Genomic DNA, 23,915 nt, shown 5'->3' on the forward strand with positions numbered 1-23,915 from the left:
TTTTAAAAAAGGGGTTTCCTACTTCTCTATTGTTAAAAATACATGATATCATAAACAACACATGCAATTAAAATACATCTACAAAGAAAACAAGGAGAGAATACACAAGACAATACAACCTGTCTTAATCAATTGCTAATTAATACAAACAACAGAGTTGCCATCTAGTGTGCCAGTATGTTCCACCGATTTAGCACTGTATATGCGTCAACACGTTTCGGTGCTTTAGAGCCAGTTCTGACCACTTTCTTCAAGACAACCAAATATCTCTCACCAATCAGTTCTTATCGTTGATACCTGTATACAAACATATGAAAATAATTGCTATTAGCACTCATATAGCAACACATATAACAAATAAATATACAAAGGCTCAATACAAATCTCTGTTAGAGGACCGCTGGTCGTTACCTTACTAGCAATCACAAACTATGCTTTCTCTGAGCTACATTACGCTTGGTCTTGAGTGCCCTCTTTGATTTACTGTTATTGGGCACCAGACTGAACCATTCTTTTCATGGGCCTGTTCATACGATGATGCATGAGCAGGTCTGGTCGGGTGCAGATCGGTCAGCAGAGATACTCTGCTTACTCTATAGTGTGCTCTGTAGCTTGTTGGGGTTGTGAAATCCTCCACCCTTGTAACTAAAGTGGGGGTTGCCACTGGGCATGGTGGGCTGCTAAGCGGGTTCCCTCTTAAATGTTATCTGGTTTTCCAGTGACCCTCTTCTGTCTGCAGACCAAAGCCTATGAATAATACTGTATTAGAACATTGGATGTTGGGAGTTCCATTGAAAACAAAGGAGTGCTCCGGGCCGGCCATTAAAGGCCCGCTCCCTTGTTAAAGGCCCTCGCCTTCAGCTCAGGTCTCTAAAACTGGAGTGGGCCTTTAATGGCTGGGAGAACCTGCTGTGGCGTGCTCCAAGACTATAATGGAATACCACTGCAGAACAGAGAGGTGGGGTCTGAGGGCTGGTCAGTGTAGTGACAGGAACAGAGACCAATAAACGATGCAAAGGGAGAGGGGAAAACAGAGTGGGTGGGAGAAATAAAAATAATAAAGGCAAACCAAGAGGTCAAGAAGAAAAGATAGTTAAGAAGAAGGGAAATAAGGAACAAATAAAGGGTGGAATGAAGAGTATGAGGAAGAAAGGGTGCAAGGAAAGAATAGTTGAAGGAAGGATAAAGGAAAAGGATACGTAAATAGATGAAAGGGGTAAAGGTTTGATGGGTGAACATTTTGATGGGTGAAAATTATAATGGATGGGAGGGTGAAAGGAACGCTTCTAGGAACAGTCGGTATTTGCTCACCCAGTGACACAGTGGGGGTTGTTTTAATTTTCTGGCTACTCCATTGTTCCTGCTGCCAGCCTTGGGGGAGGCCTCTGTATTGAATGTATTGGCAGAAACTGCACAAACCGTGTGCATTTATTTTACTGTAATTTATAAGATTGCAGGAAAAGTAGCCGCTAAACAGGAGGAAAACAAAATGATCCCTGTTAACTGGTATTGTTTTCTGCACTCCTGGCCCCCTTCTCTTGTGCGAATTAGAAAGGCCCCTTCTTCTCTGAATGTTTACAATCCCTGCCCTAGATCTGGGAATGTGCTTTTCTAAGAAGTGTAAGCTTTTCTTAAATGCTATTAAGCTTTGTGCTAAACACAGAAGGTACTCGTTGGCTGTAAATCTCAGCCGTGCACGAGGACAAAACGGAAGAAGAATGGATTTAGTGAAATAAAGGCCACTGCAGAGTTTTTAGTTCGAACACTAATATAATCTCATAATGGCAACCAATTGGACTATGCTGGTACATAGCATTGAAGAACTGTAATATATTGTGAGAAGCTCTGGAAGTAATCATGGACACACGTGAAAAAAATCACATACCAAGCTAAGAAGAGAAAACCACACTCAACATTTTAAATCTGCTACATTAAATACAGTAATTTGATGTATGCCTTTTTGTTCAGTTATGTGGCGTCAAAAATGCCTGACATGGGGAAAGAGAACGTGCGTCTTCAAATAGTATTTCAACTCAAAACGTGTTATTAATATTGATCTGTGTGATGGCTGCAATTTTGAAACCCACAATTGAGTCGTTGACATCATTAACTTGAAAATTTACATGTTGAAGTTCTTGGATAAAATTCCATTTGCACTAGTTTGTTTTGATTTTCCTGCACATTGATAGAAATGTGATATATTCAATTAACTAGGCCAAAAGAACACCACCTGCTTTCCGTTAATGTAGATTTAAATAGCATTTCCATATGTAATCTTTTTTTGGAGAACTCACCCAGGCCACTGATTTTCTGCCAATGGACATGTGACTCGGTTCCTGATGTATCAAGGGTTTAACCCATTCTGTGTCTCACTCATTGATACATATGGCCTTGATCGCCACAGTGATGGGGCCTGAACTCGCCTAGGAATAGCAACATTAGTAAACGTTAGCTGCATATCCAAAGGTTGCCATGAAGAACATCCTTTGGCAAAGCCAAGAAGTCTCGCCTACATAATGTGAGTGGCAAGTTGTTAGCTTTGCCAATGTTTGTCTTCAAAGTATTGTTTAAAAAATAGTAAAAGAAAAAAAATCTAAGCATTGGAAGAAAAGCAAACACATAGCTTATGGTAGCTCAAAATGGGACATTAAATTCAAGGTTTACAATCTTTATGAATGGCATGGTTTATTTTTAAATATATTTCACGCAGGAAGTTCTGAACAGAATTAAAAAAGGATAAGGAAGTGTCAGAATGTAAAGGGAAACGCTTGACAAGGCCTAATTTATTTTCTACAGGATTCAGCCATTTGGCCCTATACACTAGCCCTGAAAGCAGAATTATGGGCCGAAGAAGAAGTGTCATGCTTAATTCACCTTCTACCTTAGACGCCAGCTAAGTGAGTGTAGTGGATAGCACTTCCAAGAGCACCATCAAATCCTTTGTGTCCCAAAGCTTGTGCTTTCCTATAACATATTGAATGCAGGAGAAACAAACAAAAAAAGTAAAGTCTGCTCTTCAGCCATATCCATTACATATCCCTGTTGCTGTGCTTTTGCAGACAAGCTGCAAAGGGTGAGGAGAAACACAGCATGGGAGGAGGAGAGGGAGAGGTCTAGAAACCATGTGCACTCTCATGGAGTACTGAAAGAACAAAAAAAATAGTTCCCTAAATGTGAGCAATGGAATGATACCACTCAATCACTCAAAAGCATCGTAAAGAGTCTATGCTCCACAGGAGGGGCAAAATAAGAACAGGAAGGCAAGTCCTGAAATAAGAAACAAGCAAATAGGAGCGACAATAAAGCCAATCACTGGAAATCGATGGGTGGGTTGTGAGCCCACTGTAAGTCTACAAGGTATTTTTCTGTCTGGTAGACTTGATGTAAGAACTAAAAAATCTGAACACAAACCACTGGTGTTGGAAATCAGGACCTGTTTGCTGTCTCCCCCCACCATTTTCCCTCTTTGAGACCCCTGAGTGCTGGTTTTCTGACTCTGAGAGTGCCCTCGGCTCTGCTCTGGGCAGGTTCGGGGCCAGTGCTATGTTGAAAACACCCAGTGAAAACACACACTTGCATTAGGGTAAACTACGTATTAGGGTGCACCTATGATTGGCATGACCTACCCTAGAAGTACCTAGCACATAATAGGGAAGGGGGATTGAAGCTACCTCAAGTCCCCAGTACATAATAGGGCATGGCAGTTTAGAGGCCAGCAGCACTTTCTGCACTTGCATGTGTGCACTGCTGCGGCCTGATGTCAGTTTAAAAGCAGCCCTGTGGTGCTGCACTGCTTTTGAATGTAAATTATGCCCAAACTTGACTTTGGTGGTAGGGGCACTTAGAAAGTGATAAACTATAATATTGTGGCTTGTTAGGTACCCCCAGGGTCTCCCTTAGGTGTCCCAGGGATGGAGGATCATGTCATTACCAGGAGTGTCCTTATAAAACATGTTTTATATACCCTGGGGATAGAGAAATTGCATATTTCACTTTCCTCCTTGTAGCAAAGTGCCTCTCATAAATCGACTTTGGTGCTAGGAGCACTGTGGAGTGAGGTTATGCACTATTCCTGCATTTTCAGGACCCCTAAATTCTCCCCCTAGGTGTTCAATGGGTGTGGGTTATAACACTGTAAGCAGGGTCCATACACAAGATGTTTTATAGGCCCTGGTGTTGGAGAAATGGCACATTTCATTTTCCCCATTCTAGATTCCCAGCCACATAGGATAACATTGCAGTAGTTTTTGAGTGCACAACTATTGTTAGAAATCAAAAATATGATCATTCATATTCTACCCTGCTGCCTCAGTGTTCTGGGAACAGATCTAGCAGGCAGGATAATCATTTTAGGGAGGTGTTTCTCCAGATCAGCCCAAACCTTGATATTACAGGATTTTTTTATTCTCCTAAAAATCTTTTTGCATGCTCTTAGAGGGCTGACCTGGGTTTAACGTATGCTAAACAAGGGAGTATTTTATGCATGTGAAAGCTTCCCAAAAGCCCCTCTCTTCCACAATGGATATTTGGCACAGGAAGAATGACCTTATTTAACTAAACCCACATCTTTAAATCCATATCGGAATTTTCTTGAATTGTCTAAAGACACCTAAGTAGCTCCTATCCAAACTGACTACCACCCTATGAACTCATTACTCTTTGGTATTGGTTCTTGACCTGTGGTCCAGGGACCCTTGGGGGTCCACAACTCCTACTCCAGAGTTCTGCGACTGCTTAGAAAATGAAATGTTATTAATATATTAATAAAATGTATATAAATAAAGAAGCAAAATGTACAATTGAACCTTTTACAATGTGCTTTACATGTATAGGAATTTAAAATTGGAAGCAAAAATTCAGGTTGTTATCTTAAGATTGTACCGGTGCATGAAACAGAATGTAACATGGGAATGGGTCACGTCAATTGAAATTGAAAAAACTCCAAACTTCCTATTAACATGTTGATTTTTCTTATATTTGTTTGGATTACAAATTTCATCAAGTGTGTGTTTAGTGAATGCTTGTGCCTATTGCTGTGTTGTACTGCAGTTCAAATCATCTAAATTACTTAGATCAGGGTCCCAGGCTTCCAGTAATGACTCAATGAGGGTCCCCTGATTCCAATGATGATTCAGTGGGGGTCCACAGATCCCAGTAATGATTAAGTGGGAGTCCACAGAAGTAAAAAGGTTAACAACCACTGTTCTTAGGCATGAGATTATCCTAAAATATGAGGAGAATTAGCCTTCTCCATCTTCTTTAAATCCCTCCCTCATACCCCTTTTAGATGTTTGCTGTGGATGAACTATTGTGTACAGCACTGTTATACCTGTCAGCCCTAGGGTGGTCTTACCCTGTTTTTTTGTCCTTTTCGCCTTGTTTTTGCCAACGTCTTTTGTTGGACCTAGGTCTCTGGGTGCCTTACCACTGCCAAACAGTGCTGAGGTGCAGGTGCTCTCTCCAAATAACATGGCTGCCACAGGCCCCTGCTACTTCAGAGTGGCCATTGAATACACGCACAAGTAGTTAGGAGCAGGCTGGGACATCTTGATACTGTATCTCTGCCGTACCGCCTTTTTGTTACATAGCACAACATATGGAAGCTCCTGGAACCTTCCAGCCCTGGGAAGGGTTATGCTTTGCCACCTTTACAGGAGGGTCACCTGACCTAGGGGTATAAGAGGAAAGGAGGGAAACTGAACTAGTCAGTTGGGGCACCACTGGACCTGGGGGAACGTCTGCCGGAGTCAGGCGACACTACTTGGACTGACTGAGTGTTGGCCCTGCTGTACCCAAATTAGATGAGGGAATTTGCCAGCCTGCTGATCTGGCCCAGTGAGGGGGAACCCAGGGGACCAACTCCAGTGTGCTGCGGGGAACTATCCTGCTCTGATGCCTGCCAACTCAACCCCCCTTCTTCCCCCCAAGAACCTGCACTGAGACCTGCTGTGTAATCCTCCCCCAAGACCAGCACTGTACTGAAGAAGTGGACTGCCTGCTGTGAGCACTGCTGGGGGATCAACCAAGTAATCAGCGCTGTGCCAACTAAGCGCTTGATTGAGAGAACTGTGCCCCCCTGCGCTGTGCTCCTTAAGCGTTGTGCCCACCTAGCGCTATTTTGCCCAGGACTTTAAAGAACTGAGCTGCTGGAGCTGTATTTCCCCCAGCGCTGTGCTCCTGAAGCGCTGTGGCCAACTTGCGCTATAGTGCCTGCATATGCCCCCACCTGTTGCACTGTGGCTATGTTCTGCCCTGAGCTGTGATTTCAAAGAGCTGTGTGCCTAAATGCGCTGCAGGCCCTAATCACGGCCGCAGCCGGGTACCTGTCTCCTAGTGCTGTGCCTGGAAGCGCTCATTTGCCGAGGATCACCGCTGCGGCCCGGGCGCTGTGAAATCTGAGGCGCTGCCTGCGCCTCCCACTTGTGTGTGCTGCAGTCGGGCGCTGCGGCTGATTGCGTCTTGGGGTCTGTAAGTCACCGCCACGGCCCCGGCGACTTCTGCGAGGTAGAGGAAAGTCCGCAGTAGTCCCTGGAGCATTCCTCAAGGCCGGCGTCATCGGCCGCGTCTGGTGGCAGGTGCAGCCCCATTGGTTCCTGCTGCCCGCCTACCGGAAACCGCCACCCGATTGGCTCTTGTGCCCGGCCCCTTGTAAGCTGCGCAGCCATTGTCTGAGGCTGCGTGCCTCCCTCAAGCCGTGTCCTCATTGGTCCCGGGCCGGAGAAGGCATCGGAAGGCCCGGAACCGACTCACACCACCAGCAAGGGGGCTCCACAGAGCGCGAGAGCCCCCGACTTGCCCCGAGACCAGGATCGAGCCGCAAGGGCCTCACTGAGGCCGTGAACAAAGGTAACACCCCTGGGGAAGGGCGGAGGTGTCAGGGGATAGCGGGGGCTGCCGAGGAGCCTTGTAAGATCAGAGAGGCAGCCCCGCGACCCCCCTCCTCTCAGGAGACTGCAGCTGGGCCCGAAAGGCCCCATTTAACGCTCCAATGGCCCTTTTGGCCCTGAAGGCCTAAAGTAAGGGGGAAACAATTTAGAGGCCTTCTGAACTGGGCACAAGACTGCTCTGGCTAGTGATGAACTGTGCTTGAGTTAACCCTTGCCAGGGGACTAATTCTTTTAGAGTGCCCCTGCTTAGGAAATGCTGTGTATGTTTCTGGTATGCTATTCATGCCTATGTTGTGTTATTTGGATGATCCCCATGTACAGGAGAGGTTTTGATGTTGAATCCAGATCTACGAAATGTTGCATTTAATGACCTTGCTTAAATCAATCAATCAATCAATCAATCAATCAATCAATCAATCAAAGTACTTGTAAAGCGCGCTACCTACCCGTGAGGGTCTCAAGGCACTGAGGGGAGGGGCTGCCGCTACTGCTCGAAGAGCCATGTCTTGAGGAGTCTTCTGAAGGCGAGCTGGTCCTGGGTCTGCCGTAGGTGGGTAGGGAGGGTATTCCAGGTCTTGATGGCGAGGTAGGAGAAGGATCTGCCGCCGGAGGTTGTTCGTTGGATGTGGGGGACAGCGGCGAGGGCGAGGCTGGTGGAGCAGAGCTGGTGGGTGGGGGTGTAGAGGCTGAGTCTGCTGTTAAGGTAGGCTGCTCCGGCATTGTGGAGTGCTTTGTGTCCGTGTGTGAGGAGCTTGAAGGTGATCCTCTTGTCGACGGGGAGCCAGTGTAGGTCTCTCAGGTGGGGGGTGATGTGGCAGTGGCGGGGGACTTTGACGATCAGTCGGGCGGAGGCGTTTTTGATGCGTTGTAGTCGTCGTAGGTGTTTGGCTGGGATTCCTGCGTAGTGTGAATTGTCATAGTCCAGTCTGCTGCTGACGAGGGCCTGTGTCACCATTCTTCTTGTTTCGGTCGGGATCCACTTGTAGATCCTGCGGAGCATGTGGAGGGTATTGTAGCAGGAGGAGGAGACGGCGCCGACCTGTTTAGACATGTAGAGGGAGGAGTCGAGGATGAATCCTAGGTTGCATGCATGGTCGGTGCGTGTCGGTGCTGTTCCCAGTGTGGTTGGCCACCAGGAGTCGTCCCAGGCTGAGGGGGTGGGTCCAAGGATGAATACCTCCGTCTTGTCCGAGTTCAGCTTCAGACGGCTGTTCCTCATCCAGTCGCCGACGGCCTTCATTCCCTCGAGGTTGGTTTTGGCGTTGTGCGGGTCATTGGTGAGGGAGAGGATGAGCTGGGTGTCGTCGGCGTAGGAGATGATGTTGAGGTCGTGCGGCGGGCCACTTGTGCGAGGGAGGCCATGTAGACTTTGGAATGTGGTTGCCTAGCATGCCCCTAAACAACAGTGAGTTACTTGCATTGAATTAGTATTTGAAAGATGTTGACCCCATTTGCCTAATACAAGAAGAGTTACTTACCTGCACTAAAGAGTCTAGATAAAGAGTCTTGAATTGAACAGCAACCTGGTGTTGTGTCGTTTTATTGCTTGTGCATTCTTGGGTCAGTGTGAGTGTGTGTGCTGAACCACTGCTTTACACATTGCCTTCGGGTGCCTTCCTGCCTCGCGCCAAGCTACTGTGTCGGAATTGGTGACCCCAGTTCTAACAAGCACTAATAGAGAGAGTAAGCTGCGGGTCAGCGCATTGCTAACGTTGACTTGCTTTTTTGTCAAGATTATTTGCTTACATTTTTTCCAGTGGGTTACCTTCCTCTTCTTATGTTCGTCTCTTTCCTCTAGCATAGCTGCCTCAGCATCCGTTTCATTGGATGACTTGTGTCTTTAATTGGATAAGAGGTACAGCTACCATCTTGGTGGTGCACTGTGACGCTGGAGCGAGTTGAGACGACGTGTTGCCTTTTTCCTCTCAGGCCCTATGAAAGTAAGTGGACTGGAGGGACACCAGAGTAGATGATGAGAAGAACCTCCAAAGTAGATGATCACTGAAGCGGTGTTTAAGGTTAGGGAAATGGTATAGTCTGACGTGGAATGGCAATAATGGGTATGAAGGATAGGGGACACTAAAGTGTTACAAACCTGCCAATGAATGCCTATACCATCCATGAGTTACTACACTTAAAAGGTGTTTACCAAGCAATTTGTCCCACCACATCTCTCAAGCAAGAAATGCACTAAATCAACAAATTGTTCGGCTTTAGAAGCTAATTAAAAATTGATGTGACATACCTTGTTGGTATGGGAATATCTTCTGCATTGTAGCACAGAGGTACACTCTTACTCCCATTGATCGCAGCTGTGGGTTATTTGTTATCCTGCCATGTTTTTTGGGCCAAGCATTTGATAATCCTAATAAATAATGAATGGGAAAAGAAAAGAAAAGTGAAAAAAAGGTAGTGGTGCATATTCTAAATCATGGGTATGCATAATGTATGTTTTTTTACATTACACTACATCAACGTTACGTTACAAAGAGTGATTTTTTAAAAATAACTAAGCAACACGATAACCATACACATATGTATTTAATGCTTGTATTGCACATACGTCATGCTGAAATATAGGTGTATTAGCAAACGTCAAAACTTGTACAGGTGTTAATGTGCAATGTTTGCAGATTATGATTTTTCCCTTGAACTTTGTGAATCAACACCTTGGTCTACTCTCTATTACTCTGCCCCCCCCCCTCCCCCAAATGGGTATGGATATTAGTCACACTAACATTCTTGAAGTTAGCTGGAATACCTTTTCAATTAAGCTACATTGAATATAGCAACAACACGTCAGATCCTTTTAGCTGAACGTGTTACCAGGTTTTGATAGTTCACACATTTATGCTGAATACACTTTGTAGCATTATTGACCTCCTGTCTGGTTATTATCGCTTATAACTGTCTTTACTCCAACTTATGGACCAGAGAAACACAGGTGGGCTCATAAGGAAGGAAGGAGGCAGTAATTAGGGTTAGTAGCTGGCTTCAACTTCACTCATCTTGGCACATCCATGTGCCGAACTGCCCCCTATCTCTTTCTTCTGTAGTCATTCTGGTCGTCGCTAGTGATTTAAATTAACTACTAGTCATATCACAGTAGTTACAGATTATTCTGAGGGATTTCTTTGGTCCATACCATTAATTTGAGCATTTGGATCTCAACTCGTTTTCATGTCTGTAGGTCACTTGCTGCAATCCAACGTCACAGGATCTGTAGTCTTACAAATGTTTGCTTTGTACGGCGGACAAGACGAAAGGATCTTTCAAAAAACGTCAATGAATGCAGTGATGCGTGTAATTTCAGTTTAATTTTCCAAGATATTTTCTTTTGTCTTAATAGCCGAATTCAAACAAATGTAGCTTAAATATGATACCCAGCTTTGTAAAGCAAGCAATTGAAATGAATCTAATGAAAAATTGACAGATTTGTAAATTAGCCAATGCCACTGCATTCGTATCCATGCAGAAAGTAATATGTAGAACTGGAATAAACGTGACTAGATGGGGGTTCTAGCATTATTCATATATGGCAAATATGCTTGCTAACAGATCTCTGTTTCTTTTAGGTTGTATACATCTCCATCTATGAAACCAAGACCATCAGCGAATGACATGAGCCCCTTGCAGTGGTGCCGGCAAGTACTGGATCATCCAAGTCCAGAGATCGAGGCTGCAAAGCGGTCGCTTTGCTTTAGACTAGAACAAGGTAATGGCAGCATTTTCTTCTTTCCAGACAAGTGAAAAGTCTACCATTGAGCGTGGGTAATTAAAAATCCCAACTTTCCTATAAGTGGTTCTCACCTTTTTTCATAGATGTCCACCCTCTCCTTAGATGTAGAGGAGATGAGACCATTCAAACAAATATTTTCTCTATAGAAATACTATAAGTGTGAGAGGACCAGGCAGTCTCAAGTCTAGAATTTTAGAAAAGCTTCATTGCTCTTTGTGGGATGAAGTGTGAAATTGATTACATTTGGCATTGATAGAAGTGATGTGTTGCACTCAAAGTAACATCCCTTTGATATCTCTAATGTGTGTCTTTTACTAGAAAAGTTACAACCTCCTCTATGTCTCTGCCTGTGGAAAAATATTCCTTATCTTTGAATTATTTCATAAATATTTATTTCAAACATCAGGTAATTCTCTTAACCCCTAAATCGCATGCCACACTTTGTTTATAAGGCAGATGGTTGTGGTTTGGCCTTTTGATAATCATCAAACAATAACATTAGTGTCTGTTCAAAAACAGTTGAAAGTGAATTGGACATAACCTCCAAAGGGTATGCTGGGATCAGTGCTATTTTGATATCAATACATTTGTTTTACAAGTACATAATAAATTCTTCCATTGAGGCTATACAATCTAAACTGTCCCTGTATTTGTTGAAATAGGATGCACTGCCCTATATGCTGTAAGAATGGCACACGTGCTAATCATTAATCTTTATGCTTATCATTGTGCTCCCAATACCTAGTTGCTCGGAGTGACCTTAAGGAGAAGTGTCAATTTAAAGTTGTTTGGCTTTTTAAAAAGAATTCATCTCGTTCCAACAGTTTTTTCATCTATTGTATCTAACCAATGTGTTTGACCTCTTCAGTATCCTTTTGTGGGTATCTTTGTTCACTTCCTTTTTTCTCCTTGTTTATTTTCCTTTCTCTATTCCATGGAAACATTATTCCATGGCCCAAAACATTCGGTCTGTGATGTGACTGAGGGTTGCAGAGATGCCAGTGGGTTAGAGAGCGGGGATTAAGGATGGTGATTGGTGGTAAGATGGGTGGAGGTTGAGCAAAAGTGTATATCTAGTGGATAAATTGAACAATGTAAAAACAGAAAACTTGAGATTAATTCCAGCTTCCCTATCATAACAAATAGTGTGAATGTGTGGCAATTTTTTTTATTTAATTGTCCCTCCTTTTTCTTCAATATCATATATAAGAGGACCTCGAAGTACATGGCTTCAGGACATGCGCTGTACAAAACCATCTCATGCGTTGGATTTATTAAATAATGTTCATGTATAATAGGACAGTAGGCCACCCAAAGAGTGCACAGAACGATTCACTTGCATCTTTACTTCACTATTGGCATTGATGTCTGGGTGGTGGAGTGATTTCATGTTTCTAAATTCATGTTTGAAAACTAGAACTTTTAAATGGGAAACATCCTTTACAATGAAACTTTTACAACGCAGGTTTTACAACAAAAACCATTACAACGCATTGCACTGGGGGGCGCTCTAGGATAGGGAATAGATTTAATTTACTATCCAACACCTTCCCTACTATCCACGGGGACTGCAGTTGGAATAGTAAATTAAACTATTCACTATCCAGCACCCCAAAGCGCTATGCGTTGTAACAGCATGCGTTGTAAAAACTGCGTTGTAACAGCATGCGTGGTAAAAGCATGCATTGTAGTATCATACATCCCTTTTAAATTACTACCTCTCAATGCACAAATATAATCTGATGCACTAAGGTGAAAAGGTTCTGCATGTTAATTAAATATATTTTGTTTTGAATTTTGAAGAGACTTTGTCATATTTTTACACTTTTGCTGCAAGATGTTTTTAAAAATTAAGGTGTCCTAAAGTTAAGCGGTGCAGGAGTCCCTAGTTACTTCATTTCTTTAACACCAATTAACCTTTAAAATAAATACTTGCCTGTTTATTTAACATATTTTTAATGTTAATGATGACTTGAAGAAACAGCATCTCAGTGCTGCTGTTGACCAAGGAGCAGCATGTAAAGGTCAGGAGTGCCGCAGCCCCAGGACTGTACTTTGAGTATCAAAGCTTATTCTAATCTTGCTTTTTTCCTTCTTTCTCAGTCTTTCAATCATTCTTTTGCATGGTCTCTTTACAGCTCTTATTCCTCTTTCTCTCTTTTCTTCTTTTTTCTTTTTCCTTTGTACCTCGCTTTTTCTTTCATTAGCTCTTTCTTTTGACTGACCTCTTTGGTAAAGGTTAAGCCATATAGGTATAAGTAAATAAATACAATTCTGTAACATTTTAATTTTGCTTATTTTAACCATGTCCTTGTAACAAAATCCCCCAATCTACGTAGCAGATAACTTTCATTGGTTACTTAATTTGTAACCGATTGACTTATATATTTATATTCTTCTGGTAACCTGCACTTATATGTTTTTCATTCAGTGCAACAATTACATGAGAAAATGGAATGTCTTTGTTCTACTGTGAATCTCTCTATCCTCTAGAGTGTGGATGTGGATCTTAAAATATATTCCTAATTTTGCTTTTTAGCACTGTGATTTGTTTTTGTCCCCATTAAAATAAAATTATATTACTTTACACATTGTCTCTAAAACTAGTTATGTACAGTTTTATTAGACTCTTTAAACTCTGAGCCCCAGTCTTTCAATATAATTCCTGTTGATCCAGTTAACTGCACCCGGTTTAACAAGCTGGAGTAATGCCATGTTTCCTGGAAAGCAGACTGTTTTCCAAAATGTTTGCTAACCCAATAAAAGCCTCGGACAAAACATTGCAGATCACCTTCCCATGGGAACCGTTCAGGCTTTTGACACAGTGCAATATTTACAACTTGACCTGGCATCGAAATTGTTTGCTTAGCTCCATCTCCTGCTAACTAGCCCTACTTGTCTTCCTGAAGACACTTTTATAATCATTTCCACTTGACAGAATGGCTTTAAATTACTTCCTTTCTTTGAAACCATTCTACCATTAGACTTCATTGCACTCTCTTTTTTTAAGTATGGGACATTTTTAACATACATTTAGTTCTTCTCAATTCATAGAAATATCACTGGACCTGCTGTTTTGATAAATATTATGTAGGTTTTCATGATGGATATAAAATGCCAGATAAAAAAAAAAATTAAGAGAATATCTTTTTTATCGTATCGCGTCTGTTGCTGATTGTCTCCAAGCGACAATGCACAGCTTAATAGAATTTTGGAAAACTTTTTTGTGGATGGAAAAACCCTTTGTCGTACACCCCCCACAATATGGAAGAGTTTGTTGCAGTTCCTATCCTAATTGCACTATTAATTCTGAAGTGTTTCATAGCTAACTTTAGGTGTGCATTTCAGGTGGGCCAACGCACGGGGGAGGTAAGATGTGAACAGCTACGAAGTTGCGAATTTTTTTTTTGCAGGTTTGTGGCTGTTCTCAAACCTACTACTGCTTGGTTCTCACCATGAAAATAACCTGTCCCAGGCAAAAGTTAATATGTTTTCACAACAGAACAGTGAGGTCCGAAAGGCAGGGCGAAAACCCTCATAATTGCTGGGGCTGCAGTGGAAAGTATTCCTCTACCAGCGCATAAATTAAATTCCATTGGAAAAATTTAAGTTAGCGAATAAATTTTAGCATGAGTAACGTTTGCACATTGGACATTTTCTTGAGACCCTTGTACAGTTGCAGCATCACATAAGTGCTGTAGAAACTGAATACTTTATGAATTTAAAATTTAATGTTTTCAGTACATTCTTAAGTGAGTACATATCCGACTTCTTTTGTGAATCTGTTCTTGACTCTTAACCCGTTGAGTGCTTGTGACAAGCCAGCTCGTCATGAGGCACGGTTGAGCTGCACTCATGATGAGCTGAGCTCATCACGGCCGTTGGAACGTTCGCACGCGGGGATAATTTCCCCGCTGTGCTAATTGTTCCAAAACGGGTGTGGCTGTGACGAGCTCAGCTTGTCATGAGTGCAGCTTCACTGTGCCTCATGATGAGCTGAGCTCGTCACAAGCACAGCGGCGCCGCGCGCGCCCCCTCCCCCCTGCACAGCGGGGGGGAAACACCTCGCAGTGAAGGGGTTAAACTATAGATGGGTGTCAAAGCATAGTAAATAATGTGGTACCATGCTCTAACCCAAACAGTATGCACCTGTGGCCTTCTCTCCTAATATATTTTGCTGATTCATGTGCATTCCTCTCCGAGATTCTAGTGGCCTGTACTGCTTGTACCCTTGTACTTTATTCCCCCTTTATAAATCACTCGCTCTCCTGCTTCACCGTTTTATGTTTTGTATGAATCTAATTTGTAGATACAAAACTTTGAGAATATTCCTTTCATGTTTACTAATACTACTTTTTTAGGTTTCGCCTGCACAGCGCTTGTGCTGTGCTTTAGAAATCTATTGTATTACAAATATCTTAAAAGGGATTTACATTCCGCCTTCAATGCTTATTGGTTCTTGTGTTTGTGACTTTCCTTTTCCTTGTTTCTATTGTTTAGAGGCATTTTATTTTCTGTTCTTCCGTGTGTGTTTCTCTTATCAGTTTCCCAATAGCAAATACTGTGTTCATCCGCTTTGGTCGAACTTCTTTTAAGCATCTTAGCGTGCTGTCACTACAAGAGCTACACCCTTGCTTTTTAAAGTTAAATTGTCCAGAGCTGTCCTGGGCTGAGCGTGCTGTTATTATCTTCGTGGAGATGCTTCAACTTGCCATTTATTACTTCTCTGTGCTCCGTATGAAACATGCACTACCTAGTGCCCCCGAGGCACAAGCGGGGACTCACTTGAGTGTGTTCCTCATAGCATGCACTCCACTGTTTCCCTGGGCCACAAGCAGGCATCCACTTCAGTGCTTGTTTTTTTATTTCCATAGTGTACTTTTTTTTTAACATTTTAAGGGATTTTTGAGCGTTGTGGAAATTGGCTTCTTAATGAGCACACCGGTGCAGGGGTCACCCTTCTCTGTACACGGGTCCTTAGACCAACAAAATAGGGATTGGCACTGAAGGTGGAATTCAAAGAACAATTTTATGAATCACTCATGAGTGAGACTCTGTCCATACAACACCCTCAAGTGTTCCAGGAGGTAGAACCTTGAATGCACAGACCATGGTGCTTATATACAGAGTTTGTTGCAGAGTAAGCATGTAGTTACAAATAGAAGGTACAAACATACACAGGAATAACTACCGACAAACATGGGCAGATGAGAAATCACTTAGTCAGCAATTTGGGAGGGGGAGCAGGTGTGCAGCACTAAGAGAATGACAGTTGAGTCTGAGACCAGGTGTTCTGGCAGCTACAAACTCTTGAGCATGCATATTGCTTTTAGCTGAGTCAAGAAGTCAACTAAGAAAGACAGCACAGGCAGGGAAAAGGACGAGCAGCAGAGGATGGGAGAATTACAAAGCCACAATATGGATGCCACAACCAAGATGGTTTCAGCTTATGCTAACAGAAAGTATTTTCGATTTCCACAGCTTGTTGGTGCTTATCACCTTTGGCTTGTTAATGACGCTTTGTAAGAATTTTGGGGACACTTCATCCAGTTCTTTGAGCTGCTATTAATACACATAGGTTATCAGCAAATGGGAGAGCGGTAAAGGAACAGGAACTGCTTTCTGCTTTCATCATGCAGCCAATCGCTGGTAGAATAGTGTTAGGTGTACTCAGATGATAGTGAATTTTCAAATATAAAGCAGTAGCCATGTGAAGCACGCCATGTTTTATAACTTTGTTAAGAACTGCAAAGCAGAGCGTGGCTCCTCTCTTCTCAAGACCCATCTGTCCTCGCGCGCTCTCCAAAACCTGCATTTTCACATGGTCACAATCATTCATGAGGAGGCGCTGAAGAGAGCTCGGACTTTTACGAAAATGTGTTCTTATAATTAATCTCACCCTCCTAACAAGAAAGCTTAAGCTGGGTTTATGAGAGCACATGACCTTTTTTGGTTAACTAATTGCCCAGTGGAGCTCTCCTTCTCTGGCACTGTGTATTTTAAGGCATTCCTAGTTTTTGGGAGTCAGTAGCGCTTTCGGGCAGCACAGGCGCTGATTGGCTCAAATTAATTCTTCTCCAATTGGCTGAAGATTGGCTGTAATGATGACATCTGTGATTGGCTGCCCTGCGGGCACGAAGCGCTTAGTAAAGATCAGTGCCTTTTTTAAACAAGCTTTGCTAATGCATCAGTTTTGCCTATGTAATGGATGAAGAGCTGTTTTCATCAATCATTGTCCGGGAGAAGGAAAGAGCTCCCTGACAGATAACACGGGAGTGGGGAGGATGTGGCACAGCGGCCAAAGCTAGTGGCTCATGAGCTGGGGATCTCAGTTCGAGTCTCAGCTGTGCAGCGCAACGTCCTGTGATTCTAGCAAATCACTGAATCTCTCTGGGTGATAAATTGTTATATAAATATGCTGCAATAGTAAAAGGCAAATCTTTATGAAAATGTTGTTCCACCAAAGTTGATGTTAACAGTATTTCAGTGCCGGGAAACTGATAAGAGAAGGGGACAAGGAACAAGCATTGGTAACTGCAGGAAAATATGCTCCAGCCAATAGAAATGGAGGCAAGGTAAGTGTCACACACAGGAACCAAATGAGAAGTCAGGAAGGAGAGGAGGCGGGATGCAATTCCCTTTTAAGTTTATATTAAAAACAATAGATTTCTCAAGCACAGTTCCTGGTCTGTGCAGGCGAAACCTAAAAAGAACAAGCATTTGCAATGCAATAGGTCTCGCATTAGGAAAGTTTGAGCTATTGGTATTGTAAATGGCAAAGTTTTTATTTATGTTTCTTTTTTTTTAAATAGCTAAATTAATAGCTTCGTCATTTACAATGCCAATAGTTATAACTTTCGCAAATGTGATACCTATAGCATTTGTAATGCAATATGTTTTGTATTTACAAACCGCGAGAGGACAAAAAAAAGCTCCGGACCACCGCCTCCTCCCAGGCCTTAAAAAGGGACCTCAAAGTTCTCCTCCTCCAGAGACACCTCCAAAAGTAATTCACGTCCTCTTGCTATTGTGAGGAAGACTTCCCACTACTGATAATTTCTACTTTCCATGACCATGGAAGTGCCTTCCCAGTGTATGCCTGTGATTGGAGGGTCTGCCTTTTTGCAGTATTTTCCATGTACTGGTGTTCGGTGCCCTTTTGTAACATGCACACACCACTCTGCCCTTGCAACACACGGCTGCTACCTCTCACATGTCTTTACCTTTGATACTTGCACAAGTGCCACCTTGCCCATGTAACGCTTGTTCCTGAGCCTGAGTGTCTAGCACTTATTGCAGGACTATACCTCTAATCATACTCTGTTTTCTCTTATAACTGCACACTTGTCACTTTCATTTCCTCTTGTGCACTTTTGACTACCTCATGTATTTTGGTTGCTCACAATTGTCACTATTACCTTGTGTAAGTAACGTATGTTTTTACAACCTGTTCTTTTGTAATGTTTCTCATTATGTTTCATTTCTGTTCCTGTTGTGAAGCCTCCGACGCCTTCGGGTAAAGTCCGCGCTATATAAAAATGCATAAATACATGGATAAATAAATACCGCCTTCGGGTAAAGTCCGCGCTATATAAAAATGCATAAATATATGAATAAATAAATACCGCCTTCGGGTAAAGTCCGCGCTATATAAAAATGCATAAATAACTAAATAAATAAATACCGCAAATCAAACATCCTCTTCACTCTGCCGGCCTGCGACCAGGAAGTCAGGCAGGCCGGCGCGACAACCGGAAACAGGAAGTAGGAGGGCGGGAGCCTACCCCGCCTCCCACGGAAGAGCCGCGATTGGAGCCGTGTTGGGAGCACCGGAGCAGGCAGGAGCCTACCCTGCGCCCCGGTGGCGAAGGAGGGAAGAAGAGTCCTGCTGCCGGGCCTTGCAGCTGAGGAGAGGAAGCCGGTGAGTGGGTTGCTGAGCTGCGGGCGGGGGGGGGAAGGCATGTGTGTGCGCGCGCGCGTGCGGGGGGGCGGGGGGCCGGCTGTGTATGTGTGTGTGCGTGCGTGTGTGTGTGTGTATGTGTCTTGGAGTGCGTGTGTGTGACTGTGGGGGAGGGGGTGTGTGTGTGTGAGCGAGTGTCTGTCTGCGCGCGCATGTGTACGGCGCGGGACGCGACGTGCACGTTCGCGCACACGAATCCAGCAAGAAAAGCTCGTACACCCTCTTGTCCTCCTTCCCCCCAGACTGATCGCTATTGGTCTCCAGCTGGACAAATGCATCCTTGCGGATTCATTGCCAGCGAGACCCAAAAAGCATTACTGCAGTTCTTGAATTCTCGGGTTTCAAGCCTCGTCTGCTTCATTAATGGACAAGGTTGTTTCAAGCAGGGCTAAAGGGAGCCAACAGAGCCAAAGATGACCAGTGAAAGAAACAGCCTTAGTTCTTTGTCAATTCAGCAGAATTAGAAAGGCACTAGGGTGCAGAAGAGGCCTAAGACGGGCAAATATATCTAATGTTCCCACTAAACTCAAGTGTTGATAACCCTCACTTGGAATCATATTAAAGGCAGGCTGTGCATTCCAGACACGTCTGTAACATTTTATGTGCGTTTGCATGATTGTCCAGTAACTGCCACTGCTGTTTAATGTTGCTTGTGCACACGAGCTTGTGATTTCAAAACACAGCTTCTTTCATTCTTTGTCCAGAATCACATAATGTTTAGCAGACACCGAGACTCAAGTCAATTCCCCGGAAGCATGTATGACAGCTCTGACCATAATGCCACATCCCACCACCATTTTACTTATTTTTTTATTTCAAAATACTTTATTGAATTCCATAGGAAAGATACAAAGAATAATACTGTATCAGGATAGGCATATCATATATGTAAAGCACAATTGTAGCGTGTATAAAAGCAATAATAAGGTTATTACTCCTATGAGAGTATCAAAAGGCTAACTCAAGTTTTATGTGCAGGATAGATTGTGACCCAGGACTGCCGTCACTACCTCTGAGCACTTCTGAGGAACCCATAACTCACTGTGGCGCATTTACAGACTAGGACCCTGCTGAGGCTGTTACTGTTCGCTGATGACTTGTTACCGTTCTTAATTGGCACACTCTAATGACTGTGTGGCTCCCAATTAATTTACAGCAGGTGTTAGTTATAAACCAACGAAATGTTACATAGGGTATTGACCACACAAGGTTGAAAGATTAGATGGTCCAGACAAATTCAAACCTGTGTTTTCAGGTTACTTACAGAGCTCTACAATGGATGCATTCGTCTACTGTGGTAATGTGATGTAATACCATCTTATCAACTCATTTATTGTACCACAGTCTAAATTAAAATAATGTTTGTTTCTTTAAACCAATTGGATGTTACGTGTTTTTCAAGACGCGTGTATGCATGTATGACAACTGGGTTTCCTGTGCCTTTTTGAGAGCTTCTGTCATTCTTTCATTTCTATTAGGCAAGAGGCCTCTTTAGTTGCCTACTGCTAGAGGGTCTTGACTGGAAAACTAAACAAGCATTGGCAAAGCGAATAGGTTTCACCTATGCAAAAGCTATTAGCTTTGTTAATGTTTTACATGTCTTAAAGTGAAATAAAAAAGTGCTATGATGTGGCCAGCATTGACCAGGTCATATTGCGCTTTTTTTTAAAAAACTTAAAGCCATGTTGCACACCAGCTCAACTTCTGTGCAACATCAAAAAATATTGACAAACCCAACAGATTTTGCATTAGCAAAACCTATTGGGTTTGCCAATGCTTGTTTCTTCAGTTTCATCACTGGCATTGCATCATTCCTGTTAGTTTAAGTGAGTTGTTCTTTACTTCCACCAAAGGGGTTAATGCGCTGATGCCGTCTCGTTTTATTATGTACATCCTCAACCCCACACTCTCTATTAATCCGAGGTTCTTATTTCATCATTGCTTTCTCTGTGTATTTTTATCATTTTCTTCCACTCTTTCTCCTCTTACTCTCTCTTGTTCTGTTTCAAAGAGTAATCATGAAAAGTTGCCTATCTGCCCAAAAAACTTAAGAGCCAGTGCCAACCACCAGGGTTGGGTTGGGATTAAGAATCGGCCGGGGCACGCAAAAAAAAGTGTCCCACATTCAGGGCCGGACTGGGAACAAAAACCGGCCCTGCCAAAGTACTCGGCCGGCTCCCTCCCCCTCCCCCCAGGGGTTGGGGGTGCTGCCGAGCTCATTGCCAGGGCCGGTTTTCAGCCGATTTTGTTAAAAGGCCGATTTTGCAGCCATGCTGCAAAAACGGCCCTGTAACAAAAACAGTCCCCTGGGGCCCAAAACCGCCCCCCGGCACACATGTGGATTGCCCGATGCCCGCTACGGCCAGTCCGGCCCTGCCCACATTTGAATGTTGCCTTTCCTTAAAACACTGGTTTGGTGAAATTTTATTGAAAAAGGGGGGGGGGCTGATAAAAAATACACAATTAGTTTACACTGGTGAAGCACACCTGAAAACAAGTGAGGCCACTTCTGCTCAGGCCCCCTGCCCCCACTCAGTGTGGACACATTAATGGGCCGGCCCAGCGAGAGAAAGGGAGTGACCCCTCTGCGCGTTCCTAAATGGGAGGTAATGGGCGCCCATCTATCTCCAGAAAGGCCACTCAGGCACCAACTGCGCCTCTGGCGGCATCAGAACAATGCAGAAACCACCCAAATTGGCCCCCAGACTGCTCAAAAACGCAGCCCACAGCTGGAACTAGGACACGGCCCCTCGGGCATTGCCCGAGTGCCCGTGTTACCGATCCGACGCTGCCAACCACCTGAACAAATGAATCGCCAATGCCACACATTTATCATGGTTCTTTAATATTGGGGATTTTTTGTAGTTGACTCAAAGTAGGTCTACCGTACAAATATCTTAAAATATGCCCCATTACAGATGATTTTTACCATGAAATACAAAGCCTATTAAAATGAACTCTGGCCCTGCACTTGTATTTCTTTTAGCCTGCTTATGTTCTGTCACTTTATAGAGAAAAGCCTGCAGAGTAGTTGAGCAGTGTCACTCTGTTTATTGACTCCAGGTATCCAGGGCAGGGATGGGCCCCTAATGTATTGTTCAAACTCTTATCAAGGGGAGTACCAATGAATTAAAAAAATGATGGTTTGAGTAGGTGTCGGTAAAGTGATCACTTTACAGGGATTTCATCGTCCTGAAAAAGCCACAATTAGCCAGGAGAATGTTCATCGTGTGCCATCTGGCTTCTGCGTCTTTGTGAACGTGTGTGGGAGGTGTGCAATAAGCAGCTGTTTTGGTGCGAGTGTTTCTTAAGGTACAGATGAGACTAAATTGCGTTGGCGACCCAAGGGAGACTCTGCAACCGGAAAAAATCCCACAAAAGCAGCGTAGTGACGGGCATCAGTTACTAGGCACCAACACATTACGTTGATTTCCCAAGACTGATTTTTCCCTGCTGATCAGCGTTGTAGGGCTTCAGATAAGGCCATTCACACCCAGTTTCATTTGCCTAGACCATAAAAGTTCAGAGTAATTGGGTACCACTTTCCATGAGGTTCTTGGGCAGAATTAGTTGTTTACTTCTAAGAGGCTCGCAAAGGCAAGGTGTGCAGATCATGAATTTTTTTAAAAGATATTTGTGTGGGCTGTTAGTGAATATTTCAAATACAGTGATTCATTAGTGCAGATTTCGATGGAATCTGTACCCAGCAGTGCAGTAGAGCATTTAGAAAGATATTGTCAGATCCACAGACACCTATTAGATCTTCAGAAAGAAGATTGTTTACCTTTCTATACATCCATTTCACCTTGGATAATAATAGTGGCATCACTAGGGTGCCTGGTGGGGCTGGTGCACCATATGCACATATACTGGCACCCATCTTTCCCCTTCTGCCCCACCACCGGTGACATGACAGGCCCATCCAGCAAAAACAGACACCCCCTCATCCTAGGAACGGAGATGCTCCTGTTTAAATTTCACGTTTTACTTGCTCTTGCATTCCATAAGAGTTTTTTCTTTTTACAGGATGGTGTGTTTGTGTATTTTTTCATGCCATATGTTACTCATGTATAGTATGTAAATATTTACTCCAATGTAGCTGTCAGTTCAAGTTGTGGGTGGGCCATGTTTGAGATTTGTGGAGTTTAGGCAGTAACAGGCTCACATTTCTCAGAGTGCCTGTCAGTGGGTCATAAAGGGGTTCGGGAAACATGCTAATTCAAACCTTGGCATCCTTACAGCGAGCACAAAGCAATAATGGTCAAGTGTGCTCATTGTGATTATATTCAAACATATGTAAAGGAAGTACACAACTGTTAAAATATTGACAGGACAAAATGTAAATAAAATGCAGTGTATAGAGGTGAGTGGATGTATTGTGTGTGTGTGTGTGTGTGCGTGTGGTTGGATTGGTGAAGTGAAGGAGAGTGTGAAAAGTGTGTGTTGAAGAGGAAAGAGCTGAGGTGGGAAATAGGCAGATTAAGTGTCTCAGAAAGATAGCAAGAGAGTGTAAATGTCTAACTGACTGCAAAAGAGAGTGGTATGAAGAGAATGGAAGCAATTGAGAACTCCGAAGACTTTGTCTCTTCCACAGACCATAAAAAAGTTTAATTCACAGTCAATATGAATATAAAGTACATATGTTTACAGTGTTAATGATCACCATTGTAGGTGGTTCCACCAGTTTTATATGTGGCCTCTTGTGTGCCCCCCCCCCTTAAAAATGACGTCTAGAGACACTACTGTATAATAATCATGACTCGTGTGCTTTTGAAAGATCCCTACATGTTTTTAAAACGACTTGTTAAGCAAAGATGCTACCAAACTAAAATGGAACCATGGTCTTAGAATTCTACCTTGCTGGTTTACTATCTCATTGTCTGCACAAGCCGGTTTCTGCTAAAGCATAACGTTTCTTTACTCTGCTATTGCAACATATGCTGGTATCAACTTCACTCATCCTTGGCTTTCCAAAGAATAACAATGTTAATATGCGCGTAGCCACTATGTATGGAGCTTATTCCTCTATACAGAGTCCTTTGTTAGCCAAACAGGAAGGGTCAGGAACATGAAATAATTTTTCTCAGAATGTCTTTTAAGTATCCTTGTTTTTCCAGAAATCATTGGGACTTAATATCTGGGAGAGGAGTGCAATAGACATTGTGTGCTGTCCGTGGAAAAGGGTGCAGGGACCCAGATCATATTAGTCTCAGACCAGTTCCAGAATATATGGTCTCATTTGGGTTATTTATTGCATACATGTGAAGGAGCGGTTAGGATAGCTTTCATCAAAAGATTGTGTTCACCGCCGGCTTACTTGAAAACTTAC

At 43.3% G+C, this 23,915-nt stretch overlaps 1 protein-coding gene across 2 annotated transcripts in view; it reads left to right on the forward strand.

The window, feature by feature from the left end:
• Window positions 1–23,915, forward strand: part of SLAIN1 (SLAIN motif family member 1) — a 174,078-nt gene that overhangs the window by 43,683 nt on the left and 106,480 nt on the right. The window contains exons 1-2 of one of the 2 annotated variants that reach the window (XM_078657481.1): window positions 6,832–6,846; window positions 10,463–10,602. In XM_078657481.1, the coding sequence (XP_078513607.1) occupies window positions 10,482–10,602 (121 nt within the window). In that variant the 5' untranslated portion in view covers window positions 6,832–6,846; window positions 10,463–10,481. Of the gene's footprint in view, window positions 1–6,831; window positions 6,847–10,462; window positions 10,603–23,915 lie in introns of those variants that run through there. The other variant, XM_078657480.1, reaches the window with a different exon arrangement.

This window comes from Lissotriton helveticus, chromosome 8, assembly GCF_964261635.1.
Source record: "Lissotriton helveticus chromosome 8, aLisHel1.1, whole genome shotgun sequence".
NCBI classification, from domain to species: domain Eukaryota; kingdom Metazoa; phylum Chordata; class Amphibia; order Caudata; family Salamandridae; genus Lissotriton; species Lissotriton helveticus.